Below are 13394 nucleotides of genomic sequence, written 5' to 3'. Positions count from 1 at the left end.
ATATATATATATATATATATATATATATATAGAGGAGGCATCCGGTGCGGCCTTGGTCTTGTGTGCGGTCATGTGGCCTGTTCTACACCATTAGATTATTTAATCCAACGCATCAGGTTGATCCAAAATAAAAAAAGAGCGCTGAACATTATTAACGCGAAGGAGGGGTATACTTGTTAGTTTACTACGATTCAAGACCCCACTCAACTCACCACGACATGCTCGTTCACGATTCCAAGGCGCTATATTAACCGCGAAGCTTTCCAAGCAAGACACTTCAACAGAGGAACGAGAATGGAGTAATTCGCAATAGTCTGTGCATTATCAACATTAATCTGGTTCATATTTGAGATAATATTGGTACAATTCGCAATAGTTTGTGTATTTGGTGTGTGGTGGTTAAGTGGTGTTTTTTAATCTGAGAACTGGTGCATTTTATAACGTATAGTGGTGTGTTTTAATTTTGTTGGTGCATTTGAATTGAGTGGTGTATTTCGGTATGGTGGGGAATGGTGTGTTTTAATTTGTTCAGTGGTGCATTTTATAACGTAGAATGGTGTGTTTTAATACACATGGTGGTGAATTTTACGAGTATTTGCATTTCGTGTGTGGTGGTTAAGTGGTGTGTTTTAATCTGAGAACTGGTGTATTTTATAACGTATAATGGTGTGTTTTGATTTTGTTGGTGCATTTGAATTGAGTGGTGTATTTCGGTATGGTGGGGAATGGTGTGTTTTAATTTGTTCAGTGGTGCATTTTATAACGTAGAATGATGTGTTTTAATAATACGTTTATTGGTGCATTCTGTATCCTAACATTACCTTCCCCACTTACAATTACCATAAAGCCCCCACTTAAGTTACGCGAATTAAACTTCCTAAATCCTAATATATCACAACCACCGTCGGATCAGCACAATCGAATGGTGCACGCTTGGCCACACGACCGCACCTAACAACACAGCCGCATTTGATTAATATTCTATATATATATATATATATATATATATATATATATATATATATATATATATATATATATATTCTTGATCAAAGTTACACTGAAATTAGACATTATATCTTTTGTTTTTAAACTTCAACACTGTTACTACTCCGCATAACTGCATTCAATAATTTTCCTCTATACTTAATGCCAGGTACTGCATTTGTTCAGATAATAAATATGTCAGTATATAGGCAGCCTCATTAATACTCAATGCTTTATTATAGATCAAAGTTACAGTGAAATTAGACATTATTATACCTTTTGTTTTTAAAATTCAACACTGTTGTTACTCTGCATTCAATAATTTTCCTATTGCTACACTGGTTTCCGATGCGACACCAATTTGGCCGATTGCTACACTGGTTTCCGATGCGACACCAATTTGGCCGATTGGTTTCCGAGCAGTTATTTTGTTATCTCTGATTCTTTGTTATTTTATTGTGATTTTATTTTGATTTTGTTGTAATTTTGCTGTGATTTTCGGAAAATGAACCAAACATACCAAGATAATTTTCTGGAATGCATAGACGTGGAGGAGTTTTAAATGGAGTTGCTCAATCTACCCATACCACAGGATCAACACCTCACGTAAAAGTTGCAGCTCAACTTGTAAGTTCATTTGAATTATTTAAGTTATAAATTATGTATGTGTTATTGTATTGGTGGAAAATCATAATACGTATTTATTGTGTTAAAATCAATTATGTGTTATTGTGTTGGTTTAAAATTTTATTAAGGTGTAAATAAAAATCATTGTGATTGTGTTTTATTGTGTTTATTGAATTGATGTTTGAGATTATAATTGAATTGTATTATATATTGAACAGGGAGATGGTCCTATTTATAAAGGGAACTCTGCCGAATTTTTTTCTTACTTCTTTCTTTATTTTATTAATTATTAAATATAATTTGTAGGAAGGACTATTGGGTCATTATCCATCATATTATGAACTGTTCAAGCATACACATACAAAACAACATGATGGGCAAACATTCATAGTTGAAAAGGCCAAACAAATTCATGTAAGTTTAATTTATTTTTAGTTTTTAAAATATATATAACTTCACATATATTTTGTTTTAAACTTTCTTACATATTTTAGGAACAAGTTGAATCACAAAGGGAGTTGTTGACACAAAATGGGGAGCAAGTGGATGATAATCAGTTATACTATGATGCGGTTGGTGGACATGACAAGAAAAGAAGAATTTATGGACTTGGTTCATATGGATGTTCTGTTGTTAATGGTCAATCTAGTGATAACACTTCCTGCAATATGACTCCAACATTTCAACCACCCGACAATGCTACTTCTACAAATGTACAAGATGAAATTCAGAGTTTGAAGGCTACTATTCTCGTTATGCAACAACGACTTGATGCTATTGATCTGATGGCGGGAGAGCGGGTACTTCATCATCACCTCCATCTCAAACCAATTGATTTCCATGTGGATTGTTGTTTTTCAAGACTATTACATTGTTGTTTAGACTTGAATTTAGTATTATTATGTATTAAATGTGGATTGATAATGTATTGATACTTGAAGTTAATGTGGATTGCTAATATTTTTAAATTATGTTATATATTATTTTACAATTAATAGTCTTTTATATTATTGTAGTTTTCTATTAATAATTTAAAAACAGACATTACTATTTAAAATATTAATATTAATTTTATATTAAAAAATTTTAAAAATAATTCAAAAATTGCGACGGAATCGCGACAGAATATAAATTTTGCGACGGAATATTTGTAATAATAACTACGACCAAATCGCGACGGAAAATAATTCCGTCGTGTTTTTGCAACGGTATTTGCGACGGAACAAAAATATGGCGACGGAATATTTGTTTCGGATATGGCGACGGAATAATTTCCGTTGCCAAATTGCGACAAAATTGCGACGGAATATATCGGTTGCCAATTCGCGACACCTATTTCCGTCGCCAATTCCGTCGCAGAATTTGGCGACGGAATTATTCCGTCGTTTGTCGAAATACGACAAGGCAATAGACGACGGAATAGATTCCGTCGCAATTCCGTCGCAATCCGGGATTCGCGACGGAATTTGGCCCATTCGCGACGGAATTTGTCCGTCGCAATTCGCGATTTTTCTTGTAGTGCAACCAATCATTTTTCCTGCTTTCCAAATACACCATAAGTTACTTGCTTAAAGGCAGTTGCTGCATTTTTTGAGAATTGAGATATTAATAACAGCATGAAAACGTACAACTTGAGGGTTCATTATTTATATGAGTTAATTCTCAAAATTGTTCTTTGACTATGACCTTTTTTCAAACTAGTATGCCACCCATGCGATATTGTTACATGAAGTTAAACATACATACTTAATTATCTAAGCACTTCATCTTTAAAAAATAAATATTTATATTATTTACTTATATCTAAACATTTATATATATATATATATATATATATATATATATATATATATATATAAAATGAAGGCAGACATGTATGTTATGTACCATTATATCTAATGTACATGAAATTTTTTTTTTGAAAAGGGTGATGAAGTGAGTAAAGTATGATTCTCGTATATAAAGATCACAAATTCAATTCTTGTCAACGCTCTTTTATATAGAGTGAAATTTATCTAATGCATACTATCAGAAATAATCCAAAAATATGATGTATCAAATAATAACGTGACACGTGAAAGCAGACAGGTTATGTACTTGCTGTGTACCGTTATTATATATGGAGTATCAATTCACAACCTACCAAATTGGTTGCAGCGCAATAAAATGAAAGCAGACAGTTTATCTACCAAAAAGTGATATTTATCAGCTAGCTCAGCCTTCTTTTTTGACTTTAGGTAGAATACGTTAATTGAAAAAACGATTTGAATGCGACTTGCGTGCGTACTGATCAGTGAAGTATTATCGCAGCCTTCTTTTTTTTTTTTGACTCTTAGGCTATCCTTATCGAAAAATACTGCTTGAATTTTTAAAATCTACCCACTTTTTACTCTTTCACACAAATTTACGATGTAAACATTTTTATTAGGACCCGATGAATGAAGAAAACATATCAATGTTTGTCAGGGGAGTAACAGTGATGGAATAGAATTTAAAAATCCATTTAGTAGAACTTATCCTTATCGATGCAATATTTTTTCACTTTTAAAAGTGAGCCATACTTTTTTATCATCAAATTTATAATTCCTTAGCTATTTTTAACACATCTTTACAATAATCACTCAGTAACAAAAGCGGTCGCACTTAGAGATGGCAACGGGGCGGGGCGGGACGGGCAGTATACTCCACGTCCATGTCCACGTTCCCATCTGTGGCGGGAAATTGAAAATAGTTCCCATCTCCGTCCCCGTGGGAAATTAGGCGGGGACGGATTCTTAGTCAAATTCTTAAATTAGTGTAAATTTAATTTTAAAAATTAAGATTTTAATATATATATATATATATATATATATTTATTTATTTATTTATTTATAATTAATTTTAATTATAATAATAATTCGGGATTGGACGGGGCAGGGCGGGGAGGGATATCCCCATCCCCGACAGAAAATTACATACATTTCCTGTCCCGTCCCCATTTCCCAAATATTTTTCCCATATCTGTCCCCGCCGTGGCGGGGAACTCGCATCCCCATCGAGAACGGGACAAATTGCTATACCTGCCCTAGTCGCACTTTCCCATCACAATAATAAATTAATATATTTTTTAATAAATAAATAAATAATACTAAAATTATAAAAATACAATACGATGATGCTGATTGCAAGCTTGCAACCCATGATGAAAAACAAAGAAAAGGAAAATTAATTATTTTTTCCACCTCACCCTAGGTTTTTAGGGTTAAGGATAGAACAACCTTCGGTAGCAAAAGTTAAGAGTAATACTACACATACTTCGAGTGCTTACCAACACGATCCTTTAGAAAATTCGCAAAATGTGTTAATATGAAGAACTAATAAAATAGAGAGTTATAATAATAATAATAATAATAATAATAATAATAATAAGAGTTAATACCACAGATGGTCCTCTGACTATTGGGCTACTACTCATTTTAGTCATCGACTTTCAATTCGACCACAAATGGTCCTCTGACTTTCATTTTTGACCACAAATAGTCCTCTGTTAAAATTTATATTAAATAGGTGTTAAATCTAGGGGTAATATCGTCAAATTGATTAATATTATTATGATTATTCTTTTTGATAATTATATGACAACATAATTAATTTCTAACATTAATAAACATTAAGTTAATAAATATAAAAACAAAATGGACGTGACAAATTACATAAATGAACAAATTAAATAAAAATCCATGATTAATGTTCGCAATTTATAATTGATTTATATTAATTCAATTGTGGGGACCTTTAGTTATGTCCCATACAAAATGTTTGATTGATTAATGAAGAGTGAAAACTATTAATCGGCCATGTATGAACAACCAAGAAAATGATGGAAACAAGGTTTTTGAAAAAAAATTCTTCCATTTAATCTGTTGGTTAAATCAAAACATATAGCTTTAATATTAAATCTTCATTTTGTATGCAAAATTACGAGATATAAGGTGTATTATTTTTTATTTAGCAGTATTTATATTTGTTATTGTTTCAATTATGCTTGTTGGTGAAAATATTCTAAACATTTTTATTTTATGATCATTATATACATCAATTTGACAACAATACCCCTAGATTTAACACCTATTTAACAGAAATTTTAATGGAGGACTATTTGTGGTCAAAAATGAAAGTCAGAGGACCATTTGTGGTCGAATTGAAAGTTAAGGACTAAAAGGAGTACAGTACTACCCCAGTAGTTAGAGGACCGTTTGTGGTATTAACTCTAATAATAATAATAATAATAATAATAATAATAAATATTAAACCAAGTAATAATAATAATAAAAAATATTAAACCAAGTAATAATTTAGACAAAGTATGGGAATGAGAGGTGTACTATGTGAGGTGTGTGATACGTGGTTACATGGACGGTGTCTGGAGCATGAAGCAGTACATATGATTACATTACCAAAATTTTAGCATTCTTTGTTATAATCCTTTCACTATAAATAGGCTTCGTTATTATTGTTTTTGTATCATCAGTGTAGCAACGCAATAACAATTCTTATTTCTCTCCCTCTTCTCAATTATAGATATATTATATTAAATATATCTTACATTTGATATCAGAGCCAGTTAACCTTCCAATTCCGAGATATTTCTCATAGTTAAATATGGCAACAAAATTATGGTGATCACACTACATTTGAAAGCTCAAAATCTTTGGAGCTTTGTTGATCCCGGTCTACAAGAAGGAGCTGATGCAACCACTATACGGCGAGATCAATTGGCGTTGGGACAATTCACCAAGGTGTTGATTACTCTATTTTTGGGCAATTAACTCGTGCTCAAACAGAAAAGCAAGCTTGGGACATCCTAAAGGTGTCACACAGAAAGGAGTCGATCGGGCACAGAAGTCTAAGTTGCAGTCGTTGAGAAGGTTGTATGATCATTGTTAGATGACTTCTACAAAAATAGTAGATACGTATTTCACTCGTCTTATTGATCAGGTGAATAAGAGGTTATATGAAGATAGGATTGAAGATGGTGTAGTGGTTGAAAAAGTTGTTCGAACTATGCCGATGAAGTATGACTATGTGGTGGCTTCAATAACAGAGTCACACAAAACAGAGCTCTTATCAGTTGCAGAGCTAAAATGTATGATAGAAAGTCATATTGACAAGATTGAGTCAAAATCAGAACCACTAGCAGAAGAAGCTTTGAAGAGCCAAGTCACCCTTAATATGACTGGCACTAATCAAAGAGATGGAGGATCTGGTAGAGGTCGTGGAAGAGGAAGATGAGGATTTAGTGGAAGAGTTCGTGGTAACTTCAACCAAGGAGGAGGACGTGGTAACTCCAACACAGGAGGAGGATGTGGTAGCTCCAACCAAGGAAGAGGTGGAGGTAATACCAAACAAGGTAAATTTCCATTTCATTTCTACAATTGTGGCAAGTATGGGCATAAGATTGCAAATTGCTGGTATAATGAAGACAATCGTGGAAATCAAGCAAACATTACTAAAAAGTCTGGTGAGATTTCTGAAGCCTTAATTTTGGCCATTAATAGTTTTTACAGACGAAAACATATGGTTCTTGGATACTGGATGTAATAACCATATGTGTGGGAAGAAAGAATTGTTTTCCAAACTAGATGAATCAGTCCGGTCTGAAGTAACATTTGGCAATAAGTCAAAAGTGCCAATTTTGGCAAAGGTAAAATCTCTATTCAGTTGAAGAATGGTACTCACAATTTTATATCTGATGTGTTCTATGTTCCTGAACTACACCAAAATTTGTTGAGTATGAGGGCAGTTCACTAGTACAGAAACAGGCATCTACGTCTAGAGTTTTGGACTATCTGCGTCCGGAACTGCCCAGTTCCGGACGCAACTAGATTTTTATTTTTTTTTTAAAAAAAATTATCAGCTGCGTCCGGAACTGGGCAGTTCAGGACGCAGCTGACATTAATGTTTTTAAATAAAAAGCAGGTGCGTCCGGAACTGGGCCGGAACTGCGTGCCCAGTTCCGGACGCAGCTAATTTTTTTTAATATGATATTTATTTTGCTGTGCACCCCAAATAATTTTCTGTAGCATTTACAATTCCTGTCCAGTTCTCAACACATACCCATCAAACCACACCAACTTCACAAATCTCAAAGCTAATAAATTCTCAAAAACAATAATCTATTCAACATCTATCCAACAACATATATAAACAACTTCACAAATCTCAAATCTCAAAGCTACTTCAAAGTTTTCAAAACTTCAACAATAAATAACACTTCAAATCAAATTTTGTTTATATACTTTAATTATTTCTTATTTATTGGACACTTTGTTAATTTTGATTATATACTTTATTGATAATTATTTGATTTACTTGAATTTTTTATAATTACTTAGCTTCTTATTACTTATTGGACACTTTATAGGCTCAAGTTCAATAATTGGAAATTTAAAATACTACCAAAAATTAATTAAATATTTTACCGACTAAAACTAACTAAATAATTTAAAATTTAAAATACTAATTAAAACTAGCTATTTACATATAAAACATATAATAGCAAGTATATAGATATACATAATACACAATTTTTTTAATTCAACTATCACAATATTAATAACTAATATATACAATAATACACAATAATTAATCAAAATTAAATTTAACAATAATAAATATTTATTATGTATAAAACAAATAAATAAAATAAATAAAATAATTAATCAAAATAGATACGTACCTGATCGGAGACGGGACCGACAGCGGCGAACGCGGGGCGGCGAAACGGGGAGGAGGGCGACCGGCGGCGGGGTAGTGCGGCAGCGGCGTCCAGCGGCGAGGAGGTGCGGCAGTTCGTCCGGCGCCGAGAAGCTAGCAGCGTGTTAGGCGATGGAGGTCTGCAGCGGCGGCGGCGATGGAGGTGGACGGCGGCTGGGCGATGGAGGTGGACGGCGGCTGGGCGACGGAGCGATGGCGATTGGAGAGCGATGGGCGATGGAGTTGCGAAGGAGAGCGATGGGCGATAAAGGTGGACAGCGGAGGAGTTGCGAATGCGAAGGGTTTATTAGATCTAGATCTAAAAATATATATATTCACATTTAAAAAAAAATAATAATAGCTGGTCCATTTAAAAAAAAAATTAAAATTTGGACATTTTAATTACAAAAATGCCACCGCGTCACTTTGCGCGTTCGGAGTTAAAACTCCGGACGCAGCTGGTCCTATATTTCTTGTCAATTCTGTACTAGTGGTTGTCAGAAAACAGATATAAGATAAATATTACTCAGGGGTGTTATACCATTGTAGATGCTAAGAGAGTTTTGATTGCAAAGGTAAACATGTCCAAAAATCGACCATTTCCTTTGAAAATCAATCATGCAATTCTTGTTTGCTTTAATTATGAAATTTGTGATGATAAATAGTTATGTCATATGCGATTTGGACATTTCCATTTCTATGGATTACAATATCTAGCGAGAAAAAAAAACTTGTTTCTGATTTACCTGTTGTGGATGTCCCTAATCATATTTGTGAGATTTGTTTGATTGGGAAAAAACATAGAGATCCCTTTCCCGTGGGCAAGTCAAGGAGAGCCACAAAACAGTTGGAGATTATTCACTCAGACCTGTATTCGTTGGAGGTTCCCTCACATGGAGGTTATAAGTATTTTGTTACTTTCATTGATGGTTTCAATAGGAAAACATGAGTTTACTTTTTTAAGCAAAAGTCTGATGCATGTGATGTTTTCAAACAATTTAAGACTTTTGTTGAAAAGCAGAGTGGTTATGAAATTAAAATCTTGAGAACTGATAGAGGTACATAGTATATTGCTTGTGATAATTTTCTGAAGGAAAATAGTATTCAGCACCAGATGACAACTAGATACACCCCACAACAAAATGGAGTGGCTGAGAGGAATTGAAGAATAGATCTATCATGCATATGATGAGCTGCATGTTAAAATCTAAAAATCTGCCTAAGTCATTTTGGGCAGAAGCTGTTGCTTGTGCTGTCTATGTGTTGAATAGGTGTCCAACTAAAAGTGTTCGTGATAAGACACTTGAGGAAGCTTGGAGTGGAAGAAAATTGGCCCTCTATAAGAAATCTCATGGTTTTTGAATGTTTGGCATATGCACATGTGCTAGATCAATTGAGAAAGAAGTTGGATGATAAATGTGAGAAGTGTTATTCATGGGTTATAGTGATGCTTCAAATGCTTATAAACTATACAATCCTGACACTAAAAAGGTTGTTATAAGTCGTGATGTCACTTTTGATGAATATGGTGTCTGGGATTGGTCAGCTAAGGATGAAAGGCCAGTTGTTGTTCGTGTTGTTGAAAATATTGTTGATGAGCAACCAATTCCAGAAAATGTCCAGTCTCCTTCACAACCAGAGTCTTCAATTCGACGATCTCAACGCGAGCGCCACTTACCAGCTTGCTTGTAGGATTATGTCTTCGGACATGATAATAATGATCTGTCTGATGAAGAGATTGTTCAATTTGCTATATTTGAAAATTGTGACCCTCTATCCTTTGAGGAGGTTGCTACAGAAACTCATTGGCTTAAGGCTATGAATGAGGAGATTCGTGCCATTGAAAAGAATGACACATGAGAGTTAACAGAGTTACCTCCTAGAAAAAATTCAATTGGAGTAAAGTGGCTTTATAGAACGAAATACAAGTCCAATGGAGAAATTGAATGTTTTAAAGCACGATTGGTAGCAGAGGGCTACAAGTAGAAACTAAGTATTGATTATTTTGAGGTTTTTGCTCCAATAAGTAGACTTGATACAGTTCGAATGGTTATTTCTCTTGCTGCTCAAAATGATTGGAAATTGCATCAAATGAATGTCAAGTCTGCTTTTTTGATTGTTTTCTGGAAGAAGAAATCTATGTTGAGTAACCTGCAAGATTTGTGACGAAAGGGGAGGAAAATAAAGTGTACAGGTTTAGGTAAAACTTTATATGGCTTAAAGCATGCGCCTAGGGCATGGTATGGTTGCATTGACTCATATTTTATTGAAAGTGGTTTTATGAGATATCCTCATGAACATACTTTGTATGTCAAAAGCACTAATTCCGGTGATGTTGTTATAATTTGTCTCTATATTGATGATTTGGTTTTCTACATCAACTTTTGGAATTCAATATGACATGCACGTACCAATCCTAAGTAGGATGTTGTGAAGGTTATAGTTCATTGTAGTGGCTTATAGTTGTGTGTACAACCCCTTGTGTAACATTGGTGAACATCTAGTGGATTGGGCAGATATGGATTGCCCCGCAGACGTAGGAGACTTGGCTTCGAACTGTGTGATCATTTCTTGTGTACTTGGTTTTACTTTCTTCTTTATTTCATTATGTCTTTTCTTCGAAATGAATTATATTAATCAATTGGTATGGCAATTACTTGTTTAAAACTAAGTAGACTATTAGGTTGTATCTTGCACTCAAGATTCACAATACTATTTCAAGATCATAATTACCTCTTGAAGTCAAACTATCAAGTCTATACGAATATATGAAATGAATGATAGGGAAAGAATATATGAAATGAATGATTGGGAAAGAATGTAGCAAATTATGGGAGAAACAAAAATTATGAGATCATATAGACATATAGTAAGACCAATTTTGAGCCAGAATTTTTTTTTTTTCTCAACAAACCCTAAACACTGGTTAGGTAGGATTTTTATAGCTTCAAGAATCATTATTAACTAATCAAGCAAAAAATCCCCATGGCACCATATGCTTCCAAAGATAGTAATTAAGAGCGCAAAATGATAATAACTTTTTTTTTATTTATTACATCGTACATCTCATATTGTCTTTCTAATTCAACTAATGAAAGTCATTCAAATGATTTATAAGTAACATAGGAGTCGATATAGTGCTCTTAAATGAAACTCATGCCGTACAAATATTGGGTGTTATTTATAAAAGTAACATAGTGTAAACCACAGGATATAGGGTTTTCAAAAAAAAAAAAAAAAAAACCACAGGATATAGGTCGAATGAATACATAATTCCACATATGATATTTTTAATAGGATTTGATTTAGTGACTTTTGGATGTCTACAGATGTTTACAATACTCAGCCAATGCCCACAATGGGAAGTAACTCCTATATAGAGTATAATGCAACATGCAATTCCTCATACAGATTCCACTAATTTCTTCGTTATATTTTTATAATATTAGGGAAGCATTTGAAAGAGATAAATATAATTAAAGAAAAATAGCAATTCCTATGTTAGTTATAAATTGCTACTTTCTATAAATATTAGGAAAAAAAAAATTATTTTTCTAATATTTGAATTACAAATACATAGGGAGGTAAATAGTTTAATTAAAATAGTTGACTTACTTGTTGAGGGAAATCTCCATCGTCCATTTGTGCAATGATTTATAATAACTTAGCTGCTTTGTGTATAGGAGTTGGAGTCCTCTCAGCCTAGTTAACAAAGGAAATATATAGGATAAAAGATACCCTTAATTACATTAGTTGTTCCTTGAGTATACATTAAACCGTACTGAGTATACATTAAACCGTACTACTGGATTTCAATAAACAGTACTAACATGTCCAGTGTACATGAGTCCTAGCATTGCCCATGATGTTTGAACCAAATTCGTACGATTTCCTTCCAACGGTATGTATTTCTGCTCCATATAATTAACAACGGTAGAGCAAGAATTTCACAAATATAAAGTGCTGTAGTTACTATATGCGTTGGCTATATATATATATATATATATCTGTGTGTGTGTGTATGTACATATATATATATATATATATATATATGTGTGTAGGGTCATGTTCAGGTGTGGCCATGTCTTCCCATGCGGCCTTGCGGTTTACACCACTCAATGTTAAGAAATGCACCACTCAATATTAAGAAATGCACCACACAAATAATATTGAGTGGTGCATTTCATATTAAGAAATGCATTTTCATTGTAGTGCATTTCGTAACATTGAGTGGTGCATTTCTTAACATTGAGTGGTGTAAACCGCACAGCCGCACGGGAAGGCGTGACCACATTTGAATAGAAATCTATATGTGTATATATGTACATATATATATATGCATGTATATATGTACATATATATATATGCATGTATATATGTACATATATATATATATATATATAAATAATTTCAGGTGCGGCCGTGCTCTCCCGTGCGGCCGTGCGGTCATACACCACTCAATGTTACGAAATACACCACTCAATGTTACGAAATACACCACTCAATGTTAAGAAACACACCACATTGAAACACAATGAAACACACCACAATGAAACACACCACAGTGCATATTTGTGTGGTGTGTTTCTTTAACATTGAGTGGAGTACTTCGTAACATTGAGTGGTGTGAACCGCACGACCGCACCTGATCATGACTATATATATATATATATATATATATACACACACACACACACACACACACACACACATATATATATATGTGTACATATGTACATATATATATATGTGTGTATATATATATACGTATATATACATATATGTATATATATGTATATATATACATATATGTATGTATATATACATATATATATATATATATATATATATAGGGTCAGGTGCGGCCGTGCTCTCCCGTGCGGCCGTGCGGTTCACACCACTCAATGTTACGAAATACACCACTCAATGTTAAGAAACACACCACACAAATATGCACTGTGGTGTGTTTCTTAACATTGTGGTGTGTTTCATTGTGGTGTGTTTCTTAACATTGAGTGGTGTATTTCGTAACATTGAGTGGTGTG

General features: G+C 33.5%; 1 protein-coding gene across 1 annotated transcript; it reads left to right on the top strand.

Moving 5' to 3' along the window:
- The first annotated feature begins 1325 nt into the window (after positions 1-1325).
- On the top strand, positions 1326-6885 carry LOC116033047. The gene is made up of 4 exons (XM_031275804.1): positions 1326-1614; positions 1921-2028; positions 2109-2456; positions 6592-6885. Exons 1-4 carry the CDS (start codon positions 1525-1527, stop codon positions 6883-6885), a joined length of 840 nt encoding a protein of 279 aa, XP_031131664.1. The 5' UTR covers positions 1326-1524.
- The last annotated feature ends 6509 nt before the right edge of the window (positions 6886-13394 follow it).

This window comes from Ipomoea triloba, chromosome 10, assembly GCF_003576645.1.
Source record: "Ipomoea triloba cultivar NCNSP0323 chromosome 10, ASM357664v1".
Lineage (NCBI taxonomy): Eukaryota > Viridiplantae > Streptophyta > Magnoliopsida > Solanales > Convolvulaceae > Ipomoea > Ipomoea triloba.
The sequence above is the reverse complement of the archived record's forward strand: the minus strand, read 5'-3'. Positions and strand labels throughout refer to the sequence as shown.